The sequence below is a fragment of the Falco rusticolus genome, chromosome 7 (genome assembly GCF_015220075.1).
Source record: "Falco rusticolus isolate bFalRus1 chromosome 7, bFalRus1.pri, whole genome shotgun sequence".
NCBI lineage: Eukaryota > Metazoa > Chordata > Aves > Falconiformes > Falconidae > Falco > Falco rusticolus.
In genome coordinates, this window is record NC_051193.1 from 4,479,449 (window position 1) to 4,505,277 (window position 25,829).

At 47.4% G+C, this 25,829-nt stretch overlaps 1 protein-coding gene and 2 long non-coding RNA genes across 8 annotated transcripts in view; 2 read left to right on the forward strand and 1 right to left on the reverse strand.

The window, feature by feature from the left end:
- The window catches only part of LOC119151065, a 32,261-nt gene extending 30,790 nt beyond the window's left edge, over positions 1 to 1,471 (reverse strand). For 2 of the 4 annotated variants that reach the window (XR_005105288.1, XR_005105286.1), the window contains exons 1-2: positions 1,287 to 1,393; positions 233 to 363 (exon numbers count right to left, since the gene is read on the reverse strand). This is a non-coding gene — a long non-coding RNA (uncharacterized LOC119151065). Of the gene's footprint in view, positions 1 to 232; positions 364 to 1,286 lie in introns of all 4 variants that reach the window. The other 2 variants (XR_005105289.1, XR_005105287.1) reach the window with 2 other exon arrangements.
- Positions 1,472 to 1,673: 202 nt separating this feature from the next.
- On the forward strand, positions 1,674 to 24,505 carry ANP32A (acidic nuclear phosphoprotein 32 family member A). 3 transcript variants are annotated; one of them, XM_037394419.1, is made up of 9 exons: positions 1,674 to 1,865; positions 12,860 to 13,350; positions 17,586 to 17,735; positions 17,886 to 18,008; positions 19,512 to 19,710; positions 19,917 to 20,015; positions 21,592 to 21,689; positions 22,809 to 22,869; positions 23,072 to 24,082. In XM_037394419.1, exons 2-9 carry the CDS (start codon positions 13,267 to 13,269, stop codon positions 23,131 to 23,133), a joined length of 876 nt encoding a protein of 291 aa, XP_037250316.1. In that variant the 5' UTR covers positions 1,674 to 1,865; positions 12,860 to 13,266; the 3' UTR covers positions 23,134 to 24,082. The 3 variants fall into 3 exon arrangements, with proteins under 3 accessions (XP_037250316.1, XP_037250317.1, XP_037250318.1); XM_037394420.1 differs by lacking the exon at positions 12,860 to 13,350 and having other exon boundaries at positions 1,676 to 1,865; XM_037394421.1 differs by lacking the exons at positions 1,674 to 1,865; positions 19,917 to 20,015 and having other exon boundaries at positions 23,072 to 24,505.
- Positions 3,639 to 5,158, forward strand: LOC119151066. Its single transcript, XR_005105290.1, has 2 exons — positions 3,639 to 3,723; positions 4,049 to 5,158. It is a non-coding gene; the product is annotated as an uncharacterized LOC119151066 (long non-coding RNA).
- Positions 24,506 to 25,829: the final 1,324 nt, after the last annotated feature.

Consider the following 25,829-nt stretch of genomic DNA (forward strand, 5'->3'; position numbering starts at 1 on the left):
AAATAAAATTCACCCTGATCCTGAAGTCCTAAACACTTTGAAAAGTTTGCACTCTAGAACTACTGCAGTAACTTCGATTACACCGAAATCAGTGCCACAGAACAATAAATAGTGACCCGTCTACACCACAGACAAAACCAAAATCCAATGGCTCTAACAGCTAAATCATGAGGCCCTAAACCACCACAAAAATATTTAGCCTGTTAGAGAATACCAGTGGTACACTTTTTACCTGAAGCTGGATCCAGCTTGACCCTTGTCCCAGCTCAGACTCTCTCAACCAAACTTGTGCTTAGCTGCCAGCTGCGTTCATTACAGCTTATCTGCAGGCGACACAGGTATTAGAAGCATCTCCATCCTGCACTGCAAAATATTTTGACAAGTCAGTCTTCCAGCAATTCTCATCTTTTTGTTGATTCTGAGCATCAAATGTTTCAAATGACTCCTGGGGATTTTTAAAAGCCCTGTCTTTTCCAACCACCTGAGGTGAAGGCAAGGTTAACAAGTCCATCAAAACTCCAGTGACTCTGTCACGAAGGGGCAAGAAGGAGTCTCGCCAAGCGAATGAAGCTCATTTTACCTATCGCCTGCTACGCCTATCAAAAACGGTGCCCTGTGTTTGACAGAACCAGTCACAAGTACACGCAGAGGAGCGAGCATGGGGTTTTGCCGCTGTCAGAGCACTAGCGGATCCGATACCTGCCACAGCCAGCGAGCCCTGCCAGGGCACAGCTGGCACCTCGTTCCAGAAGCCCGCCTGGCAAAAGGTAGAGGAGAACGAATATACCTTCTGCTGGCAACACAGGCCAGCCGGCCCCACCGCTTCATCCAACGACTGGACGTGAGCAAAAGCAGGAGCGGGCTTCCGAGAGACGGCAAGGCGCTGGTGACACCTTCAGAGCCGCGACAAGCATCCCCCAGGAAAGCTTTCCAGAGAGGGAACCGACCGACCCGGGGGTTCTCCGCACAAGCGCCGCCTCCCCGCCCTACCCCTCTCTGCCCGAAGCCCCTTCAGCCCGCTCGCCCGCGGAAGGGGCACCCGGAGCGGCAGCACCCCGCGCTGACCGAGCGCTCGCCGCCCGGCCCCGCTGCGCGCCCTCCCGCCCGGGGCCCGCGGAGCTCCCCGGCAGGGCAAGCCGGCCTGGCCTCGCCTCCCCTCACGGCCAGCGCCGCGCTGAGGAGATCGGCGCCCCTCCCCCGCGCGGCGGCCCGCCCGCCCCGCGCTCTCCCCGCCCCGCCGCCGCCGGCCCGCGCCATTCCCCGCGCTCCGCCGCCCCGCTCCGCACCTTTCCCTCCCTCCTGGCTGCGCGCCCCTGCCCGGGAGGCTCCGGCTCTAGCGCCGCTCCCCGCCCCGCGCCTCGGCGCCTCCCCCCCGGCTCCAGCAGGCGGGGGAAGCGGAGCGGGGCGGGAGAAGGCAGAGCGCACCCCAGCCCCACCGCGGAGCCGCCGCTGCTCCTTCCCCATCAGCCACCAGCACGGAATGATCCTCCGCTCCCAGCCGGGCTGTCCCCCTGGCCGGCTGCGCCGCTCCCCCATTGGCTTCCACCGCCCCTTGCCCGCCCCATTGGCTCCGGCCTCGCGTTGCGGCGCCGCGGTTGGCGGGGACGGACGTCAGTCAGGCCGGAGCCCCCGGGAGCGCCCGCCTCCGCAGTTATCAGGTTAGTGTTCGCCGCGGTGCTGGGGCTCGGGATTCCGAGCGGAGCTGGTTGAGCCCTCAAAGTCCCTCACCGCGCTGGCTTTGGGGGGGTCTCCATCGGTGTCACTGCACGAGCGGAGCCGGCGACAGCGAGCGACTCCCACCAGCCACGGACATGGACATGAATAGAAGGATCCACTTAGAGCTGCGGAACAGGACGCCCTCAGATGTAAGCAATGCAAAATAATAATCATAATAATAATAAAAATCCATCCCACATTATTTTTTTTGGGGGGGGGGGCGGGGGGGTGCATCCCAGCCCCGCGGGGGGAGCGGCGGCGGCGGTGGGGCCGCTGCTGCCCTTGAGGTGCCTACCTGTGTGTGTGTGTGGCCGTGCACCCCAATTTGGGGGTGCCCGAAGGCGCACGCGTTATGGTCTAGGGGGAAACTAGAGGCTGCTCCTGAGTCTGCCGGTGTGCGATGCCTTCGAGGGGGCTCGCCGTGCATTAAATAAAAATAAGTTGGTGCTCCTCTCTCAGCGTGTTTAGTTCGCAAATATTTGTACTGGGTGCTGGGCAGGGAGAGGCAGACAGGGACTGCGAGTGAGTTGCAAATGGTTTAGTTTAAAGTGCGTCTTCATTTCTTTGCAGTGATCAGGCAAGAGAGACTGGGGAGCCATATTTGTAACTTTGTAGTCCTCATGAACGCGCCCTTTCTCTCTCTCTCCCTCTCTCCAGATGCTGAGAAGATAAAAGAAAAGAATTTTAAACCAATGCTTAGCGTTTTTGGCGATCGGGTATCGCCGCCGGTAGCGCGAGCGTTGAATAAAAAAAATATTGCAAGAAATAAACGCACTCTCCACCCCCTCCATCCCCACACACGCACAAAAAGGCTGGATGTGTGCGTGTGCGTGTTTTTCTCTCCCCCCCCCTCCCCTTTCCTTCCCCCGGGGCCGGACTTCAGGTTGTTGTTCCGCGTCTCGCGGAATAAACGAGAGAGAGAAAAAAAACTTTGTCAGGACGAGGGTGGAAAAAAAAAAAAAGGGGGGGGGGGGGGGAGAGAGAGGAAAAAAAAAAAAAAAGACCACCCCAACAGAGTCGGCAGCGGGGGGGTGCCCGGAGGCAGGCGGGGCCCTGAGCCCGCTCCGGCGGGGCGCGAACCCGGGGCTCGGGGAGGCTGAGGGCAGCGGCGGGGAAGCCCCCTCCCCTCCCCGCCCCGCCGGCCCCCGCCAGGCCCTTGCATAATGGCCGGGAGGGCGAGGTGCGCCCCGGCCCCGCGGAAGACGAACGGGAAGGGGAAGAAGGGGCGAACGTACCTCTCTGGGGGGAGGGCGGAGGCAAGGCGGCGGGACGCGGCCCCGCGGCTTTTCGGTGGCCAAGCGCGGTGTCCGAGGGACAAAGGCGGGCAGGTCGATGGAACCTGCTCTTTAAAGTTTAAAAACTCCTGGGCGAGGAGGAGGAGGAGGACGGGGGGGTGCGGGGGGAGGAGAGCTCCCGCCACCGCCGCGGCACACGCCGCCGGCCCCGGCGGGCGGTGAGGCGCGGCCCGGCCCGGCGCAGAGAGGCCCGCGGGGGGCTCATTGTTCGGGCGCGGGGGGCACAATGAGGCGAGCGGGGCCGGCCGGCTCGGCCCCCCCCCGCCCCGCCGGGCCGCTCCCGGCCCCGCGCTGGCAACGCCACACCGCAAGTAGGACGCGGCGCCATGTTTTTTTCCTCTCTCCCCCCCCCCTCCCCCTTCCTCCTCTTCCTCCTCCTCCTCCTCCTCAGCTGCGGCGGAGGGAACGGCTGGCGGCCCTGCCCGCCCCACCGGGCCGTGAGAGGAGCCCCGCCGGCCCGGCCCGCCCGCCGCCGGCTCCCGCTGTGGCGGGCCGGGGGTAGCGGCGGTGTGGGGAAGTGCGCCATGAGGCGTTGGCGGAGGGGGGCCTTCCCGCCGGCACTGCGGCTGCGGCGGCGGGGCCGGGCGGCGGCGGCGGAGGGGCGCCCGGGCGCCCTCTCCGACATGACTGCCAGCCGCCGGGGCTGCCATTTTGTCGCCGAGCGCGGGGCGGGAGGAGGCTTGTGGCGACGGCAGCGGGACGAGCCAGGAGGGTAAAAAGGCGCCGTCGTCCTTCTGCCCCCCCCCCCCTTTTATTATTACTTTTAGTCATTATTTTTTTATTTAACCCTACGGGTGCCGCTGTGGGGCAGGGGAGGCCGCCCCCCCCGCCCCCGGCCCACCCCAGGGAGCGGGCCCCGCCGCCGCGCCCGCCCGGGGCAGCGGGGCCGGGCCGGGGTCCCCGCGGCGGCGGGAGGAGCTGGCCGCCCCCGGGCAGCACGCCTTCCTGGGCAGGGCCCGGCGGGAAGGTAGGTCTCTGCTTTTGGGGCTCCTTTTATTTTTAAGTAATTTTTTTTGTGTGTGTGTGTGTCCCCTTAGTTTTGCTCGATTTGCCCCTCGCTCTGCTGCTGGAGGTTCACTCACCATTTTAAACACAGACCTACGGTTTAAAGACCTGATCCAGCATGTATTAGATATAAACTGGTGGTGTGGGGTTTTTTTTCCTTCCATGCTTGGGTTTTGTTCCGGTTTTGCTCTGTTCTAGCTTATGCCGGAGAAAGTTGAGAGAGATGTGATGGGGTGGGGGTTCACTGTTCCTCAGCAACTCGAAATCTGCAGCAGTTCAAAGTAAAACAAAGCTGCTTTAACCTGTCGCTTTTTCTTTTTACCTGCTAGCCTTTGACTCTGTCAGTGAGTTAAGTGCATCAGTCCTCCCAAGGTAGCGAAGGCAATCGCCTCCGTTACAAAGCCAGATCTTCCTGGCTTCCGATGAAGCGGGATAGAGATGCCATTTGGGAATGCTGCTCTGCTTAGAGTCCGCTTTGTAAAGACGTTGATGACAGATGTGCACATGTGCGTTTGTGTCGTGGAGAATTAAGCGTGTGGTTTGAAGTCTGTTTCTCTGAAATGCCTGTTAAAATAAAATTTAGCTGAATCCAGGTAGCGCTTCAGATAAAACACTTGGAACTGACGTTTAGAAGCAGTTCTCATGCCAGTGTCATTTATTTACAGGTTTTAGTAAGTCTTTGGCCACAAAGGGGATGGTTCCGTGAGTTGTTTCCATTAGTCCCTGCTTTGATAGGTAGGCAGTGTTTGTCCTCCGGGGGGGGGGGGGGGAATTGTTATTTTCAAACTTATAAGTGTCATGTAAATAAATCTTGGTGAAAATAACTGTGAATATACTTGTTTGGGAGCTTCTGCCCAGTATGTACTTAAGTTTTGTGGTACATCTTACATTTACTATATCCTGTTGCCAGAGCCTACAGGATCAAAACTTTGTAAATCAGAGTTAGATAGTAGGATGTTGATAAGGTGTTGTGGTTCTTTCTGAGCCTATATTAATATTTTATATTTTGATCTGCTTAATACAGTCCTTCAGTAGAAGGCCATGTGCTACTGTGCAGCTGAGCTAGCTACTTTGAGCTGTTAAGTCATATAATCCTGTAAGGTAACATGTTGACTAATAATGCATAATGCAAATGTCCTGAAGTGGATTGTATAGGAGCCATCTCTTCCTTTCCTTCCTCAGCCTCTCTTATTTTGTTGGTTTTGGTTTTTGGTTTGGTTTGGGTTTTAATTCAGTCCATTTTTATATGAATCCAGTGTTGGTGAGAGGTCTGGGGTTTTGGTGCTTGAAATCTGTTTTATCTGTGGGTTGTACAGCCAGAGTTGAGCTTGCATATCTACTTTCTGCCCAGATATTTCAACTTTTATCCCATTGCATTTAATGGTCACTCATAGTAATGCACTGGCTGTAGCCTGTGTCACTTTGCTTATCTTACCGACATGGTTTTCTACTATAATTAACTGCCTGCTAGAAATGGGCCAGGTGCAATTATTTCACATGGGTTTCCTCCAGAACCATCAGCTGGTAGTGGTGTAACTGCTGACCTCGCAGAGGGCTGCTCACCTGGGCACATTTATGGGCATTCTTGTTCATTCCCATCGTAAACTCTATTAGTAAAATGCAAAGACTGTGAAACAGGTTCAGTACTAAGGCTGTGAGCCAAGTGACACGGAGGTAGGTTTTTGAAATCATGCACAAGACTCATCTCTGCTTTACAGCTGCCACTCCGGTTCATTTAGTCTGAGGATTTAGTCCTTTATCAGCTCAAAATTATGACAGTGATAAAATACTGACTGTAACATTGAATATTTCTCACCGTTCTTCTGGCTTGCTTTGTGTTGTAAAACTTATTTGACAGTCTGATTTCTCTTTGGTTTTCTGTGGATTTTTAACACTGAAGGGAAATGTGGTATAAGCATGTATACAGTCTTCTTTCGAATGAAGAATATTAAAAAAAAAAAAAGGCGCTTTTCATCCAGCTAGTTCCTTGTTGTGATACTTGCAAGAAGAGTAAAGAGTTTAAAGTGACGCAGGTCATTTCAAAGACCTGTGTTTAAAAAAGTATTTTGGTCTTGCATGTGGGTGCAGATACATACTTTTTTACTTTCCCCAGTCTGAACAACCTCAAAATGGGAAGGGGATGTGCTCCTAGGTTTGAAACACAGTGGAATAGGATTGTGTCTGGGGCAGCATGAGGCCAGCACATACGAACTCTGTGCGGCGTGTGCAGGGTATTGTGGAATTTTGCAGACTTGTATCGCTTAACCACTTACGTAGCTGACAGCAGGGTGTAAGTGTACGAAGAAACAGCTGTCTTTTTTGCAAACTTCTCAGGTTTGTGTAACAGCTAGTTTTCATGGCTCTGAATTTCCAGATGCAAAACCTGGTAAATGAGTGTTCTGTGGGATGGATGGCTGCTCATCTTGGAGGAACTGCAGCCCTAAAAAATCAGGCTGGAGAATGGGTGTGATGTGTGAGCTGTCCTCACTCAAATTTAGACTTGTTTCGAAGCTGACTACTGGGCTGACCAGGAAAGTGTTTGGCAAATTCTCTTCTCTTAACCTGGACCAAGTTTTAAGCATATGAAAGGAGCTACACATGTAAAACTGAAAAACACTGGTATACAGATCTAAAACGTTGCCTAACTTTCCTGTTTCTCAGTGATGCTGCTAGAAAGTAACAATGGTAGATTTTTATTTTTTTTTAACCTGCGACTCTTCAGGAATTCCCTTTTGACAAGCAATATGTAAAGTGCAGTCACACTTACAAAACTTTCTGTATGATTCAGGTTGTGTGTCCAAGTACAAGCTTGATAAAACACATTAAGAGAAATAGCTGGGGTTTAGTTGATGTAATTGTGTTGTAGTCCGTCAAGAAACACATCTGAAGAAACAAAGGATCTTGTCCTGCCCACTAAATGAAACAAGTTGTTGAAACAATGAAAAAATAAAATGCTTCTTAGTACAAACCTCCTAGGGTTAAGCCTAGCTGTTATAATCCATCCTTGCCACAGGATTTGTGTGCTATGTATCAATAAATAGAACATACCTTTCTGCTGTAAACGTATGGCAAAAACTCCTGACTGTTTCAAGGTACCACTAATCTCTTGCAGAGATTTAGGACTTTTAAAACATTTTGTCTTTTGCTGTATTTAAAATACCACTTTATCTATGAGAGTGATGCATCTTTAAATGTACCATTGAATGGTGGCACAAATATCAGTGGTTGTTTTCTTCAATATTTACATCCCGTAAGGTTAATGTTTACTTGATTCTTCCATTTCATTCATTCTGTGGATTACTCCCCCCATCCTCCTGCCACAAAGGTATATGTCTTGGTAAGTTGGAGAAGCTTGAAAATTAAGTACCAGACCCACGAAACATGTGGGTGCTATGTTTTGGATGCGTTTAGAGTGAATTAACAGTAAGGGAAGGTTACAGGAGTAGTTCTGGTTTGCCCACCAGGATCCTGGCACCTCTGGGATCCCAGCGCTGTGGCAGGGAAGGAGCAGGACTTGCCCCTGGTGCTGTGAAGGGAGGAAAGGAGGAAGGGAGGTCCTCTCCTTGCCACCCGCTGAGACAGGCTTGCCATTTGTGGAGCGCGTGATGGCTTTCAGCAGTCTTGATTGACAAACAGTTCAGCTCGATGAACCAAACCCTCTGTGTCTGCAGTGAGGTACAAGTCTCGGGTGGGAATAGAGAGCAGTGATGTTTTTGTTGTGCTTTGGAGTGATGGACACTTCTCAGCTATTTATGTGACACTACTGGACTTGTTCTGCATATGATTTTTTCCTGTATCCTCTCCTGCTCTGCTATCCTTCAGACAAAACAGCTAGTAAATACACAGCCTGTAAAATTTACTAGGTTGCTAAAATCAGTCCCAAAGCCCTTGCATATGTAAGCATGACCTTTGAAATACTTCCAAAAAGAAAAAAAAAAAAAAAAGCCTGAGTGGTTTGCCTTTACGCCAGTGTGTAAAAGTTGTGCTCTCTATTGGAGCACTCATTTGTCCATTGACTTGGTCTATTGAACAGTTTCCCTTCAAAGCCATAAAAAAAGCTAGGAAAAGCTTATCTTTTGCAAGTAAGATTTGCCAGTGCATTCTATAGCAGCTGACATCTTCAGAGACTGCTTTCCATATTAAATATGCAGCTCTTAAAATTAGTCTTCATTTAAATGCAGTGTTTCTTTTTTATGTATGTCTCTACATCAGTCCTTTGTTGCTGAGGGCAATTCAGAGTACGTGCAACTGAACAAACTAAGCGGTTCAGCTAAATGCTTAAACTTTCTAACTGCAAAATTTTTAAATTAAAGGTGCAATGCAATCTCCTGTTTTGCTTCTGTTTTATTTAATAATAGCTGGCAGTGAATGAAAAGCACTTTGAATGTGGTATGAGGCACTCTGTTTCTCAAACAGAGAGAAAGCAAGACGTGGAGCTGAAGTGACCCATGCAGTGTCACCCACCCCAGCCAGGACAAGAGCCAAGTGCTCTGCAGTGGACGATACCCTCTGTGGAAAAGAGGGAAGCAAGCAATGTTAATGTGAATATTAGAAAAGCATTTAATGCAAAGATCAAGCAATTTAATTGTGTATTTGAAACAGCCCGTCTAAAGAAATATTTGGAGTTTTTACGGAGTTACCATGCTAACAGGGGAAACAAACCCAAAAACCGGCTCTATGCTTTTGAATGAAACAGCTTTCCATGTCACTAGAGTGTGTTCTTGATTTATTAATTAGTGTGTTGCTTGTGCATATGGCTATACTGACCCTTGTAAATGTGTGGTAGTATATTTATGTGACTCATGGGGTTTCTTTGTTGGGGGGGTTGTTTTTTTGAGAAAGGCAATGGCAGATTATTATTTCTGGAAGTTTTTTAGTACTGGAGGTGCCTCATAATTAGATAGCAGTGTAAGAAGTAGTCGGAATTGCCAAGTCTCTTCTGCCACTTATGTGTTTCACTTGGACCTTTAGTTACTCAGAGAACAGAGCAAAGGAACATGAAATTAGTTGGAGCCATATGTATTGCTCTCAGGGTTTATAGCTATGCTATGTAAAATATTAAGAGGGTAAAAAAAGTAAATGTATTGATACTGAGCCAGATTTTTTTTCTGAACTGTGCAAGCCGCCTTAAGCTGTCTCTGAACACAGAGCAGCTTTGATTTAAAAAAAACCAACACACATAACAACAACCAAACAAATAAAACAACAAAAATTTCCCGTCTCTCCTCCCCTGCTCCCTTTCCCTTTGCCAGGGTTGAAGTGATAAAGGGCCCACTCCATGCATGCAGAGTGGCCAGCAAACAGAGGGCGCGAAGTGTGCTCATCCTTGGGAGAATGAAGTGAAACAGAAGCCCAGCTTGAGGGGAGTTTGAAAGGTGTCTTTAAACTCCTATTTTACTGCATCACGTTAAACTTGGGTACAGCAATGTAACAAGCTGCTTGAGTCTGGACTGTGACAGATGTGCACAGAGGTGCCCATGTTGTCACTGGATTGCTTTTGGTCCCTATACAAATGTTTTCATGCAGTTCCTTGGTTGTACCCTCGAGTGGAGTAAGTCTGAGTTTCTTTATCATGTGACTGTTGGATCAACTACATTAAATACAAAGCGCTTGCTAGGGTATAGTTTACAAACACAGAGTAAACCTGTATGAGAACCATGTCATTATAGTTCAAAGACGGTGGTATTAGGATCTGTGCACACACACGTGTATTGGTGCTGGTAGTGAAAAATACAAGAGGCACCAAAACTACATCGACATGGTGCTGGAAGTTCAGTTTTGGGCTTCTGAAACCTTCCGCTGATGCATTTAAAAGCGTTGGTGGGAGTTTCTGAGAAAGAGATGCAGAAGAATGAAAGTTTGGTGGGGTTGCATCATTTTGAAAACCCCTAGTTGAATTTTGAGGTCAGGCAGTAGTTTCATGTGACCGTGTTGCAAGAATTTAGAGTTCCAGCTCGGTTGAGTGAGTATAAAATAGGCAAAACAGCTAGCAATGGAGCGGGTTGCCGTTGAACCAGGTTGCACTGAAAGCTGTTTTTTTTTTTTTCAGCAGTTGTGGGTTGCAGTGGAAGGGGCCAGTTGCAGAGTGCTGGTGGAAGGGCCACCTGTGTTGGGTTGTGGGGAAATCCTGTAACCTTCAGCCTGAACTGCTTTGAAGTCCTGACAGACACCTGCCGTTCAGCTGTGGTGAGGCTCTGTGCTTGTACCTGCTGTCTGTAATGCTGGTAATGGAGCACTGCTCAAAATTACAAGGTATATGCGTTAATCCCAGCCAGTCCCTTCTCAGCCGTCGGTCACTGCCTCTGCTAATACAGCTCTCAAGTAGTCTGGGTGCTAGATACCTTGCCCATATCTGAAGGGAAATGATTTGTGTTATGTGGCCATTTTTTGTATAGCGCTTCTCCCTGCCCCGGGATTTGCAGATTCTTTGCCCAATGTGGTAATGGCCAGAGCCTGTGCAAGGTAAATGGCTGTTGGCTGACTAGTTAAGACAAGTACTGCAAATGAGTTAGATCTATTTATTTCATCTCAGATACTTACAATAAAGCCTCGAAGGGATATATCAAAATCCAGAATCACATGTTTGTTTGGTAAGGAAAAAAACTTTCCTGCCGTCACCTGCAGTTGGTGCCTTTATTCTGCTTTGCTTTTTACTGTATCTTGGGGGGAGGAAGAAGATATCAATGCTCTTGAAATTTTCCCTTCCCTGTTAAATTTAATTCTGTTTGTGGCTAGATCCTCATCCCTGAACATCTCTACTGGGCAGTGCTGAGCTGCCCAGAAGGAGCAGCAGAGGATTGCTCTGCTGAAGGGGAATCCCCCATGGCACCAAGCCAGCGTAGTCAATGCCACAGCACCTGCCTTCCTCCCCTCCCCTGCCTGTGGGCAGCATGCCAGAGGTACGAGGGGGTACAGCCTGAATGGACAGTGCTCTGGCAAGCCTGGAAAGGCTGAAGAGCTCTTGAGGTCCGTCTTAATTGATCTACAGCAGCCCAGCAGCTGCTCTAATTGGGGCTAGAGATAATTCTGCACTCCTCTTTCCATCGCTGTTTTCCACCAGGAGCTGAACTTCGCATAGCCTGGCTTTGCTCTGTGTTTATAGCACAGGGGGCTGTAACACAGCTGAAGATGTGTCTTGGATGCAAGGTCGCAAATGGCATGTGGTGCTATCCTTTTTTTAAAAAAAAAAATAAAATGGAGTTCTTCAAGTTGTTTACATTTTGGTGATCATCCTAGAGTAGAAAATTGCATCATGTCTTTGAGCCTTTGGAGCAGCTTTGTTAGCCCAAGGTATTAAGTAGGCTGTTCGTTCAAGCATCTTTTGGCCTAGGCACATTCCAGATAGTATCTGAAATGGAAGTTCATGCAACATTTATATCCTCCAGTAGTAACTTTGGAGGAAGCTTGTAATGTGAGCATGGAGAACATCATATCCTCACCATCACGGTGGAGCTAAGCATGAATGATGGGCTCCCTCAAGACTTGGGCATTATCTTGAGCCTTGTCAAAGCCATGTCTTCCCCAACAAATGAGAACATGGTGACTGTGGAGGAGGGCTGGCTTCTCTTAAACTTTGCACAAGTTGAGTGGAATAGAAATGTATCGTGACCCATTTCTGCTCAAGGATCCCCAAATCTGCATGCCTATGGATCTAGAATCAGTACAAGAACTAGGAGGACACAGGTCTTGACAGTCTGGTTACAGTAGACAGCAACAGTTGTTCTTTCCTGTGGAGTGATGCAGGGCTTTGTATGGACTTTCGAGACCAAAAATCTCCCAAAGACAGAAACCCAAGTGTCTTCAAGAATTGTTTGTGCGTCTGGGAGAGAATAAAACTGTCTCTGCTTTAAGAAGTAATTTCGACTTCACTTCCGCATACTACAACAGGCTTCCCTTGCTCTCCCTTCCCTTCTTCCCCTTTCCCACAGCTCTGCTCTCCTCCAAATGAGGTTTCCATTGAGTTAAGATGCATGTCTCTCCATGCTCCCCCAGATCATTTGGTTGGGAGCAGTGCAAGACAGAGTTAACACCCTCATTTTTACCTGCTTTTTTCAATAAAAATGCCACATCCTAGGATATTCCGGTCCTAGGGTACCATACACAATGTACACTTCAAAAGCATCTGGTTCTTTGTGCTGAAAATGAGATGTTGCAGCCTTTGCTGTTCCTGCTTGTAAAGACAGAAGAATGGTATTTATACATGTAAATTTGCCTTTTGTCTTTTTAAATTGTATTCGCAACTGTGTCCTTTTGTCACCTTGTTAAGCTTTCAATTACAGACTGGGATTTGGGCACCTAGTCCCAGTTAATGGATCTCCCTGCCCATGGGTTGTAGGCTTTCTGAAGTAGAGACTTTGGCCTTTTTATCTGTTACAATGGAAATGTAGATGAAGGTTAAGGTGGTAACATGTGTGGCTTAATAGTTGCTTGTGTGTAATACATTCTGTTGGCTGTGTATGTGTTGGTAACTCAAGAGCAGGGTCCGTTCCAGTGAGGCAGCCTGCACTGGGAACGGGAGGCAGGAGGAGGTCTGCTAGGTACTGTGCACAGCAGGCAGGTCCCAGATGTCACTTTTGAGGACTCCCAGGAAATCTGGTGGCTGCTGGCACATGGCTGCCAGTACTTACCCTAGGAATAGGTTAGAGTCTCACAGTAGACCCCATGGCTATATTAAGGGTGTTGTATATGCAGTTGGGAACACAGCTTAATGTAGTAACCATACTAGGAAACAGATAAGAGTCCCCGGTTATCAAGCAGGCAGTAATGTAGTGTGATGTCATGAATCATGTAGAGATGCAGGGGATGCTGTAATCCACGGTTAACTGTGTAGCATGCGTTAACAGAGATGTGATGTCATGTGCTGAAAGCGTCTGGGACTATCAGAAATAGAAACTGAGATGGCCACAGGAGAACAGGTCCGAGGGGCATGGCCTGAAGAGTTTCTTGGAGAAGCAGCAATCTCTACTTGCTTATGTGTGACTGCTGAAACGTGAGGACTGATAGCAGCAAACCATGGAGCAACGCTCAAGCAGAAGTACACAGACAACCAGGAAGCACCTGCTTGAGCAGATGGCACCTGCTGAACGGGGGAGAGGGGCAGCAGAGCCTTGAGCCACCCCAGGAATGCAGAGGACAAGGCAGAACAGCAGGCTGGGCAAGAAACGCTTGGCAGTTGGAGCCGTATGATGTGTAATATCCCTACCCAAGCACCTGGCGGTGCCTTATCGTAAATGCTATCGGAGACGTGGGTATGTACTATAGGAACCAGCCTAGCCACCTGTGTGTTAGGTTTTCTGCTAGACGTTTACCTGCGGGTGCCACCTTCGCTGTTCAGGTGAGTATTGCGGGGTCATTTGTGGTGGTTGGTTATCTGTGCTATGTTGTTCATCCACTGTTTCTCGCTATGTAGCAGGTTTTTGAGAAGGTAAGTATGGGTCATGCGGTTTGTCTTGTACTTTTATTAGTACTTACTCCAGTTAGTGCTTTGATTTGTTTATGCATTGTGGCATAGACAGCGATAAAGTTAACAATATACAACTTCTGCAAGTTGTGTCTTCTTGTCTTTGATGCAGTGAAACACAAATCAGCTGAGGGCGCTTTCTCCCTTAGCCTCTCTGCAAATGTGTTCGGATTGTCCCCCCTAATTCTCACTGCTCACCTGTGTGTCTGTAGTATTACAGAGACTGCAGCGTGATACAACTAGATTGGTTCAGACCAGCTTGAGGCCTGCTCATCTCGTTCAGGTGTGTAACAAGACTCAGAAAAGGGTGCTTGCCCGGGCTACCTGCATCAGGCAAAGGTTTATTCTGTGTTTTAGTGACAGAAGATGAGGGAAGAAATGTAAAAACCGTAGTCTTGCTGTGTGTTTTCAGGGAAGTTCAGTAGATGTTTGGAGAGTGATTCAGGAGCTCAAATTTTCCTTAAGATTACAAAGACTTCTGAAAAACAAACAGGGAATAGGTTTTTTGCCCTTCTGTCATACGTCTGTGGTAGTGAGCTGTTTTAGATGGAATGTAGCTTTACTAAGGTCACCTTTCCGCTTCTCCCTCTCTGTATACTGACACAGTTATGTGCTTACTAACTGTCAGGGTTGTAGTATGCCTGGATGAGGCCCAACATCTCACAAGGGGACTAAGATTTGAGAAGAGACCTCTGTGCAGCAGCCGGCTAGCTGGAAAAGTGCCCCATTAACAACCCAGAGGGGCCTTGGGGAGCAATGCCCTCGCCCAGGGGGGATGGCGTTGCCTCTCTGGTTAACTGCAAAATAGCAGCTTCTTAAGGAGGAGATGGCAAGTCAGAGTGGAAGGGGAGGAGAGTGGGATGCGGGGTGGACAAGACTGCAGGCTGAGGCTATGGGCAAATAGCTGCAGGTGATTTTAATACTTACCAAAACTGACTAAGCTGGTGGTAGTTTCTGCTGGTTGTACTGTATGCAGGAGAACTGGGTACAACAGCAGCAGTGAGCGTGCACGTGGCAGTGAAATTGGGAGAAGCCCTACAAGCCCAGTTCATCCTTGTTTTGCACGTGTGTATTTTCTATGGGATTCTAAAACCTCTAAGAGCATAAAGCCATCTTAATTTTGATTTGAATTTTATTTTGTGCAGTCACATTCTTTCAGAAGCAATCCAGTGCATTAATATACCTCTGACCACATAAGCACCAAAATTATGTTACTGCGGTTGCGCTTGTGGGGCATTAGGAGTCTGTGCTCTGCTGTTTCTTATATGAGCTCCTCAGTTCGACCAAGCTTTCTACCACTTGCAAACCTGGTTGGTTTTATTCCATGAGAGCTTCCCCATGGACTTGTTTTGACTGCACCTTTGCCCAGTATCTCTGTACTGGGCACAGCAAAGAAGAGTTCTGTATCAAAGTTTTCTGCAAAGCGGAGAGGAATCGGCAGTCTTGCCCTAAAAAGAGCAAACTAAAAGTAGAAGCCAGTTGGCTCTTCTGCTGCCATATTAAAGTATTTTTCTTCTGCATCCAGTGATATTTCTAGCTCCCGTCAAATCTCTTCTCTACCCCTGAGGAAGCTTTGTCCAGTTCTCTGTTTGCTGCTTCTCCACCCTGCCCATGGGGAGGATGAAGGGATGGATGTCCCAACTCCTGGGGCAAAGGCAGATGCCGTTTCTTTCTCAGTGTGAGGTTTAGGTGCTGCTTCACTCTGTGCCTTTGGTCTGTCTGCTGCATAGCTTGGAGCCAGAGCTGACTCCCAAGTGCTGGCTGCTGCGGCTGTGAGCATTTTCCCTCCCTGAAAACTCCCTCCCGCCTTGCTTCATCTTCCTTCGTGTGCTCTTGCAAACTTCCTTTGCAAAGAGAATAAGGCAAAAAAAAAAAAAAAAGCCAAGAACAAACCAACCCATGCTCTGCAAAGCGCTAGCTCCCCAGCATGGGGAGATCAGCCCCTTTCTGCAGAGAACCTCCTCTCGGCATCGTGGTGCAGCCATGCTCCTCTGCCCTCCTCGCCCTGAGACGTGTCCCTAGGTGGATGCTCAGATGAACCACCTCGCTGGCCAAGGGAGATAACGGGGAGGCAGGGGCCTCGTGTGCTGCTGGGGAAGGACACAGATAATGGGGAGATGTAGCTGCTATACATTCCGGGCTTAGGGTGGAGCTTTTTTTATTTTACTTCGTTCGTCTCCCCCCCTCCCCCTCCTTTTTTTTAGGGGTGGGGCGGGAACTCGTCTCTGTGTGTGTCTGTGTGTGTGTGAAGCAGATGACTGAGAAAAGTGTGTGTTTGTCCCCATATTGATCTCACTGGAGGTTCCTGATACTCAAGATACTGGTACAGTAAGAAGATAAGCATGTTTGCCTTTAAAATGGCTTTCTTGCTGTCTAAATTTCAAAGCAAAGAGGATTTTTCTGTAGTTAGTTTTTCGGGTTTTGCTTCCTTCTGCCCACCCCCCAGTGGAATAGATATATGTGGGATCAGGAGCATTTCACTCTGGTTTCTTCTGACTAGCCTCAAATTCTTCTGGAAGACTTTTGTGTAGTCATTCCCTATCATAATTCTTCTAGGAAAATTGTAGAGTCTTGGAAAATGTATTTCCTGTCTAACGCTGATCCTCCTACTCTCAATGAATCACTTGTACTCTCGTGTTGCTTTGGGCTGACTTCCCTATTGACTTCAGTGCCTGGGATTTAATTAGAAATCTAGGGATGTTATTTGGAGCTATAAAGCTACATAGGATTCTTCTCTGTGCAGCAGGATTACAGTAATAAAAAAAATTAAGAAAATTAAATATTTGCATATTAACTGTCCTTGGTGTGAACTGAAGAGTTGCTTCGTGTTTCTGCATACACCATTCTTGCAGACTTCTTTTGATCCCATCCTCAGCGTAAAGCAGCACACCTTCCCTTTCCAAACCCCTGAAGAAACCTCATGCACAGGACAGGGTCTGCAGAAGGATGGGTTTTCCTGGGTGTTTTTTAGGGGATAAATAACCCCCAGAAATTCTCTTGTTGGTGTGAAAATGTATGGATGTTCCCGGAATGGGTGGGCCCTTGCTGTGGGGTCACAGTCCTCAGTGGCAAAGCTTCCCCAGAGCATAGGAAAACTCGCGTTGGCTACTAAGGCACATGAATCCTCTAAGGCTGAGTTGGTTTTAGGGTGAAAAGGAGCAGTTTTATTCAGGGTGGGGCATATTTAAGGGCTCTTTTGTGTTGATGTGGTTGGTTTGTGTCCGTTGAAGATAGCACCAGCAAAAAGAGCCGTGCTCTGTTTAAAACCATCCACAAAACCCTGCAGGCTGTAACTTGCTGTACCCACCCGTGGGACTGCCCTGCTTTGGCTGTCAGGCAAGCCCTGTGCTGCTCAGGCCCATGGGGACATTATCTTTGCCTCTCTCCCTTCCAGCCTCCCTGCTGCAGCAGGACAAGGGAGATAAGGGGCACACTGCTGCAGCAGCAGCTGTGCTTGCTGAACCTCCCCTGCCAGCATCATCTGACACATCCCTTCTAATTCCCCAAGAATCCATGGATATCTTCCCCTAAAGTACTGTCATCAAGCTGCCCTAATGAGGAGGGATGAGGGTGGGCTCCAGCAAGACCCACTTCAGGATCACCAGTACCCTACTTTAGGTTTCAGGAGCATCTGAGCAGTGATCTCTCCATGCTTGAAAAGCTCAAATAATTTTTTGCATGCAGAAAGAACCTATTTTAACAGCTGATGGTACATTGTAATAGCACATGGGTTGTACGGAGTGTCAGAGTTGTAGGTTAGTTTAAAAATAGGTTGGTTTCCTATTTTTTAGAACACTTACTCGTTGCGTTTAAAAAAGATGATGCTATTTCTAAGAACCAAATTGGTTAAGCCACTATTAATGTTTACACTGCTTATAGAACAACACAAAGGTAGCAGTTCAAGCAAAGCCAAATAATTTGTATTTCTGGGACACTGCTAACCGTAGCAGCAAAAGTAGGGATCAGATACTGAAAATAACCTATTGCATACTTGCCAGTTTACTGGAATACCTTTCATTTTTGCCTGATCTGTGTCATCCTTTGCTTGTGAGTGAAATCTTTATCCTCCATGCAGAACGTCTTACATTTTTGCATTGTTCTCTTTCCAGGTTAAAGAACTCGTTCTTGACAACTGTAGGTCATATGACGGCAAAATCGAAGGCCTTACAGATGAGTTTGAAGAGCTGGAATTCTTGAGTACAATCAACGTAGGCTTAGCCTCAGTTGCAAACTTACCAAAGTTAAACAAACTTAAGAAGGTAAATAAAATGTCCTGTGTCATATCCCTCCCTCTTTGCTGTATGCCACATGTGTAAAATAGTTGTTTGTATAAAAACATAATTAGCTGACCAAACTGTCTTATGATACATGTTTGCACTAAAACCTCAAGATGTTTATGTGCCTTTTAGCTCGAGCTAAGCGACAACAGAATCTCAGGAGGACTGGAAGTGTTGGCAGAAAAGTGTCCGAACCTCATGCATCTAAATCTAAGCGGCAACAAAATAAAAGATCTCGGTACAATAGAACCTCTGGTAAGTTGATGCCGTACAGGGTGAAATCAACCCCTGTTTTGTGATGAGTGGAGGCATTATGGGCTTGGAAAGTCCGAAGGAACTTGCAGCGGAGTGTCTTTGCCACTTCTCAGCGGAGGGGTGCGAGGGGCCCAGCCCAGCGCCGGGCGTCGGGCAGCGCTGCCCCGGGCTGTGCCGGCAGCGTGAGCGGCTGCTTCCCTCTAGTGGCTGCTGCTCCGGGGCCGGGCTGCCCCACGGGCACTGCAGCCTTTCCACCCTGGCGTGGAATGCCAGTCTGTCCCCCAGATGCTCTTCCTGAGCTCGGTGTGGTTTCCCTGAAGCACTGGGTCTACAATCACCAGCCACCACTTCTGCCAGGGGCGTGGAGCGCGCTGGTGGTGGTAGGGGCCAGCTGCAGCACCGTGTGCTTCCATGCTGGGCTGGCTTGTGGCAGCTGTGCAGAGGTTGCTGAGCTTCCAACTGACTCCTGCTGGTTTCCGTTATCTCTCCTGCTCACGGCCATTATACTACTTATTTCAAGTGCTGAGGTCAAGTTTGTCCAGTGGTGGTTCCAAGAAGCATCCAAGTGACAGTTCTGGTAGTGCTGTTTTCTAGGTTTTGGTTTATGTGCCCTTTGCTCTTCAGAAATGAAGTTTTAGCTCATGCTTATTTCACAAATACTTCCTCTTAAGATGTCTAGAGGAGCGGTTCTCATCTTGGATCTCCTTTCCCCCAGCAGAAGGGGAAAGCAGAGCTCTTAAACGCATGTAGCAAACAGATGAGAGGGAGGATCGTAACTGCTCCCAGTTTCAGACTTACAGTTCTCTTGATGTCACCGTCACTCCGCATGCTAAACTCCAGTAGGGAGGTACTTCATAAGACTTGATACAAATCCTCAACTGCTTGTGCTTTTATTGTTAGTACTTTAAAATGCCATGGGCAATGCAGACCAACTCATCCTCCTCAAAAAAACCAAAAAAGAAACAAAACCCAAAAAAATATTAAAACTGGGAATTTAATTCCTGTTCGGTTTCTATGCCTTTTTTCATTTTTCCAAATGCTATGGTAAAATCTGTTAAATTTTTAAAAATCTCTCTTAGCAAAATACATGTGTCCAAAGAATAGTCTGTTTCTTCTTCTACTGAAAGTAGTAGTTTAAATATACCTGATTGCTGACTCCAGGTATCTTGCATTGTGCTTTTGGGATAACTGACTGGACTACCATTTATTCTTAGCTTGCCCCCTCACAGCATGTATGATTTTGCACCATTGCCTTTTTCTAGACTTCAGTCTTCTACTTGTGAGATGCTGAACTTGATTTTCCACTCTCAGATACCAAAGCAGCAATGGCCAGGCATTGCAGATTTCTGTTCCACACCAATTTAGTAGGAAGAGACCAAAATGACCCTTTTGTCATGGGTAGCTCTTGACCACATTAACCCTGGCTGCTGTTGCATTCTCTGCTTTGTAGAGAATTATTGTAACACTGAACTTCAGAGATATTTTTTTTTTTTTCCTTTGCAGAAAAAGTTAGAAAACCTGAAGAGCCTAGATCTTTTCAATTGTGAGGTAACCAACTTGAATGATTATAGAGAAAACGTATTCAAGCTCCTCCCGCAACTCACATACCTCGATGGCTACGATCGGGATGACAAAGAAGCACCGGACTCTGATGCAGAGGGCTACGTGGAGGGCTTAGACGACGAGGAGGAAGATGAAGATGGTATGTGAATTATGCTACTTAGTGTACGTAAGTTAAAAGATCGATATGCTGCCTAGTACATTTTGCTTCCAGCTCTGACTTGTTGGCAAGAGAAGGGTGTTCTCAGCAGCTCCTTCCTGACTGATGTAAAGGAGAAGTACCTCAGTGTCCTCTGAAGGAACGAGGGGAAAGGAGATGGGCAGGGCCTGAAAGAGCTACTTTCTCAGTCTTATCTCTAGTGAAAGATCGGGATGACAAAGAAGCACCAGACTCTGATGCAGAGGGCTACGTGGAGGGCTTAGACGACGAGGAGGAAGATGAAGACGGTATGTGAATTTGTGGTACTTGGTGTACGTTAAGTTGAAAGATTGATGTGCTGCGTGGTATGTTTTGCTTCCAGCTCTGGCTTGCTGGCAGAAGGGTGTCCTCAGCAGCTCCTTCCTGACCGATGTAAAGCAGAAAGATCCTGGTGCCCTCTGAAGGAACGAGGGGCGAGGAGATGGGCAGGGCCCGAAGGGGCTACTTTTTCAGTCTTCTGTCTAGTGAAAGGTGGGGAGTGAAAGGGTGGCAGAAGAAAGGGGCCAAGAGGAGGAGTAAGACACTGAAAGACTTCAGGGAACAGTACATGCCAGGGGGTGAGGACAGAAGGCAGAAATGGGTAAGAAAGGATGGTGTGCACACGCTGCAGTTTTCCAGGAACGGTACGGTCAGGACAGCATGGGCAGTTGTGTAGGGCCTGATGGAGAAGGGAGAGGTGGAGAGCCAGGTTGGGCATAGAAGAAAATAGCTGGGTCGAGGAATTAAGTGAGGGAGCCATGGCATTACAGGAGTTTGTAGCTGCTCTGTGAGATCGAGAAGAACTAGTTGAGATAAGGCAGAAGAGAGGAGAGTGTACGTATTGAAGTCTGCCTAGAGCAAGCTCTGTGAAAGGCACTAACAAAGCAGCAAGCAACTTTTTAATGTTAGGAAAACACATGGTGGGTTCCATGTGCAGTAGGTGCGGTTCTGCCTTCCCCAGCAGACTGCCCTCGGAGGCATAGTGTACCAGTTGGATGAGTATCTGGCTGAGTTTGGGGAATTTGCTAGACTCTTCAAACCCAGCTGCACAGCAAAAGCAGAATAGCTGGACTTGCACTTTTCCCTCGAGTGCTGAATGTGAGTGAGCTCTGGTGAGAGGGGCGAGTGCTGCAGCAGTGCCTGGCAGAGTGGTGCATTCAGCCAGCAGCACACAGGTTCAGCAGGGACAGGTTCTCATCAGAGCACAAGTCTGGGCCTGCATTCAAATGCATGAAAAAGCTCAAAAAAACCCATTCCTGCAGCATGGAAAACACTTTCTGGTTTGTTGCTTGGGCTAAGTTGCGTTTAATCTCTTTCCTCTCGTGAAAAAGAGATTGCAAAGCCATAAGATGGATGATGTGTGATCCTTTTGTATTGCTCTGGCAGTATATAAAGGCAAGGGGTGTCCCTTGGGGAGGGTTCCCAGTGCATGGTTGGCTTGTAAAGTTCTGCTCCATCCCTGGTGGGAGCAGATGGACACTTGCAGATGAAGAGCTGCAAGCATCCTACGGGCTCAAAAATGCATATGAGTAGTGGGAACCGGAGCAGCTGAAGCTAAAGCACTCTCGAGGCTGCAGTGACTTACTGTCAAGGCCCCTGCAGCCCTAGAGCAGCTCAGAGCATGGGTGCAGCTGCCACACTACCCTGTCACTGGGTTAAAGAGGCACCGGACTGCACCTAGTAGCCCCGCCTAGCAGCTGGAGAACTGCCTTTAATACAGTACTGCCCTTAAGCAATGCTTTCAGTTTGCTCCTTGTGGCGATAGGAGGTCAGATCTCAGGTGGCCATGCTGAAAAAAAAGTAAACTTTAAATGTCTGAGTGGTTAATCTTGTTTGGCTGTACAGAAGAGGAGTATGATGATGATGCTCAGGTAGTAGAAGATGAAGAAGACGAGGAGGAAGAGGAGGAAGGAGAAGAGGAGGATGTGAGCGGAGAGGAAGAGGTAAGGATTTAGGCAGTTAATAATGGGTGTGGAGTGAACGTGCTGTAACTGGGAATAGTTCGGCAAGAAATGGACCAAATATTAGAGGCTTTTAGTACTTCAGGCATGTGCTTGCCTTTTTACTTGAGAAGCATCACAGTGGGGGGTAGCTTTGAGGCTTGCCTGTCTATGAGCCAGCTGCCATCTAGTGACCATTGACATGAAATCATTCTGTTTATTGGGCTGGTATCAAAACTACTATCAGGAATGTCTACAGACCTAATTTGTGGGTTCTTAGAAGGGCTGGGGTTACAGCCTTCCTCCAGACGAGAGTGGTATGTGAATTACTGACCCTGTGCTCTCAGGGCAAGGTTCCTCCTTGGGCATGTACCTTGTGGTTGTTCAGGATGCTGGAATTCTTAGCGTAGCCCAGCTTCTGTGTGTAGTTGTGCTGAGCCAGCTACAGTCTGGTGAGACTTTGCTGTTGGCAGAATCACTGGGATGGGGCTAAAATTTGACTGTAAGAGGTCATGTTATCTGTCCTCTGGCCAAACAGTCTTAGATCCTTAACTGCCACTCCTGAATGGTCAGCCTCTTCTCAAAACTGGCAGCAGCTCCTCAGGCTCTGGAGATATCTGTTTGTGTTTTAACCCTGTCTGCCCCTAGACCCATAGAATCATTTAGGTTGGAAACAGACCTTTGAAATCATCAAGTCCAACCATTAACCCAGGACTGCCTAGTCCATCACTAAACCGTGCCCCTAAGCACTGCACCTACTCCTTCTACTGACCAGTCACCATGTTTTACTAAACTGGGGTCATCACAACAGAATTTGCAGCAGCGTGTCAGCGTGAAGTACAAAACCATTTTCTTGCTGAAGGCTTGAAGCTAGAAGTGGCTGCTATGATTGCTTGTGATTTTCTGCAATGAAACTTGGGCCAGAGTCCAGTTACACTGTACCAAAAAACCGCACTTATATAAGTGCGTGGGAAGTGTCTGCCTTTTTGTTTGGTTTTTGTTTAAGATGCTTCAAGGGCTTTCTCTCTGTTATAAAATGGTGTTGGATATTGCCAAATTGTGAAAGGTGCTGCACTGAAACTGACTTTTTTTAATCCTTTTTTTTTTTTTTTTTAAATCCAGGAGGATGAAGAAGGCTACAACGATGGTGAGGTAGATGATGATGAAGATGAAGAAGAGCCCGGTATGGCAGCAATCCAGTTTTTGCTAGACATAATAATACTTGCTTAAAAAAGTTACATTACCATTTTCTAAAAAGCAGGCTGTTTGTATGCCTGCTCTTTGATAGCAAGCCAGTAGCTAAAGTAGAAGCTTGTTGAACTTGTTCAACTTCTCAGCAGCATGAGGGAACACTCATATAATTCAAGTTGTGTTTTATTTTCTAGATGAAGAACGGGGACAGAAGAGAAAACGAGAACCTGAAGATGAAGGGGATGAAGATGACTAAACTGAATAACCTATTTTGAAAATTTCCTATTGTGATTTGACTGTTTTTACCCTGTATTTCCCCTCCCCACACCCCCAACCTTTTTTTTTTTCTTTTTCTTTTTTTTTCTTTTTTTTTTTTTTTTCCTGATTGTAATGTTGCTGTGGGAACGAGAGGGAGAAGCAGACTGGGTGGGCAAGGGAATAAAATACTATTTTTACTGCCACTCCTCCTCCTATTCATTTTAAATTTTTTCTTTTTGTTCCCTCTCTTAGTCCCTGTAACTGCAATAGTAAGTATAAACCAAGTGGTAATTTGTTTCTTATTATCGGAGTGGATAGTTTGACATCTTTTTTTTAAAAAAAAAAAAAGACAAAAGAGTTTCAGGTCAGTGGATGATACCCCAAATACACATACTTTGTTCTGAGACAGCTCAATAGCATTGGTTGTTGGGATTTTTCCACCACTGCCAGTCACTCAATACATCGTAAGCATTTTTTTGGGGGATGCTGCAAATTTGGGCAAGGCATCCTTCCACAGCAACAGGTGTGAGAATGGCATATTGATAAAGTGATTTCTTTGTTGCCTGTCCGTGAATGACTGCCATTTTCAGCCAATGCTTTCCCTGCTTTTGTAGGTACCTTTTATTTTGCTGTTTGTAAATAGTGACCAAATGTTTTTGTTGGTTTTTTTGGGGTGTTCCTTTGGATCTGGTTTGTGGGGTGAATTTGCAATCCCCGCCCCCCTCCCCTCCCTGCCCTGTGTGTTGTGTGTTTTCCTTTCTGTTTGTTTTTGGGGTTGTTTTTTGGTTTGGTTTTTTTTTTTTTTTGGCTAGGGTATAGCCAATACACTGAAAATGGCAGGCATTTAAATATATATATAAATATATATAAAAAGTGTTCCTAATTCCTGAGTTACTAGTGAAATGAATTTGACAATTGTAATAAAAAAATGTTTCAACCCTTTTAAATAAGGTGTGTACTATTTTGGTCTGTAATATATAACACCTAGTCAATTTTAAGTGATGAGAAACTACTTCCACTTGTGCTATATACTTTGAAAATTTTTACAAACCTAAATACAGGAGGCAGTTCAGCATGTAGGGTAGGAGGTTTCTTTTCATACACTCAAGCACGAGATACTAATACAAAATTGTATTTTCTTACCTAGTGGAAGTCAGTAAAATGACTGAAAATGCCTAGTGAATGTACAGTTTTACTTTCATATCCCTCTTTAAAATAGCTTTAGAAGTGACTTGTATTTCCTAGTCAATATTTCATCTGTATAAATACATTTGCAATAGTTTTTTGTTTTTTTTTCCCAGAAGAGCCAAACTTTTGAGTTTTATGTCTGTTTGTCATTGATGAATTTCAATAAATCTTTTTATACAATTTTTTCTGTGGCTTATTTGAGTAAAATGGGCCACTGGGAAGGAACTGCATACCTTTTTAAAAAGGCATTTACTAAGCTATTCTGGTAAATTCCCTGATATTTTTAGTAGCTTGATGATATGTTTTGCTCCATAAAAACTACTTGTAGACATGGTTGGGTGACACCAAGGGAGAGGTTGTGGCTTTAATGCAAATAATGGTATGCCATTTTTCTTTCAGAATGCCGGTTTCTTCTGTATTACCAGTATGATTGTTGCGGTAAAGCGTGTCCATGTGTGCTGTGTAACCCTGTCCCTGTTTATCCAGACCTGGAGGAAAGTGTTCTTGATTTCCTTCGTCTGAGCGCAGTGCTGCGGGGCGGTGTGCGAGTGCTGGGTCAGTGTATCTAGGAGCTTTGGTCATCTGAGGCAAGGGCTGTCTGCTGTGACTTACTGCCAGTCCAGAGCTAAAGTCTCCACCTTTTCCTCTCTTGTGAATGTCTTGTGTGTTGAAGGTGAAGGCCATAGCAAGTAGCATATTCTGTGTACTTAAAATTCAGTTTCTGTGCCGTGCAAGAGCGTGAGAAGCCGTGGAGGATCGCCTATTTCTTCTCAACTGGATCTCTGGGGAAAAAAAAGGGTTTTTGTAGGTGGGAAGCTGCACTGTTTTGAAGGGTTTGTGTAGGGTGGAGTTTTTTTGTTTGTTTTGGTTTGGTTTTTTTTTTTTTAAGAGGAAATCCAACTGGGCAAACTGCTCCCTCCCCAGACGGGATCTGCTGCTGTGAAACTGAAACTATGAACTGGCAGGGCAGGGTCAGGCTCCTGCAAAGCAAATCGGGGCAGGGCCTGCGGCTGTGGAGCAGCAACCCAACCAACCTTTGCGTCGCTCTAAACCAACTTAGTTTAAGACTGCAGTTCGGCTTTATTCTGGGCAACGCAGTTTTCCAAAGACACAAATTTTACTCGAGCCGCTAGAAGGAATCTGCAGCGACTGGACCTGACTTTTCCTGCACGATGAGCCTGTGTCCCCTGAAGATGCCCAGGTGAGCATCCCCTTTCCACGCAGAGGATGCGGCAATACCCAGCTCACACGGTGATGCTGAAGTGACGTTTGCTTTAACCGTTGTCACCCATGGGCGCTAGCAAGCCCCTGCTGGCTAGCAAAGCAGTTTTACCCTGGAAGCATTCAGAAACCATTCAGCTGTTGACCTTGTGTGAGCAGTGAGTGGCCCAGGTGTCATCGAAGTGGCTCAACTCTTTATACCATTATTTGTTTCGGACCTTGCTTTGGAATTAATTAGTTTTCCCAAAGAAAACTGCAGCAGTAAGACCTTTGATACCCATGCCT

Bases quoted from the DNA above. Each gene is read 5' to 3' on its own strand.
- ANP32A (XM_037394419.1), top strand. From the start codon at position 13,267: ATGTACTATAGGAACCAGCCTAGCCACCTGTGTGTTAGGTTTTCTGCT. The intron at 18,009-19,511 runs GTAAGTTGATGC...TTTCCTTTGCAG, and splicing joins TCGGTACAATAGAACCTCTG to AAAAAGTTAGAAAACCTGAA. The intron at 22,870-23,071 runs GTATGGCAGCAA...TTTATTTTCTAG, and splicing joins TGAAGATGAAGAAGAGCCCG to ATGAAGAACGGGGACAGAAG.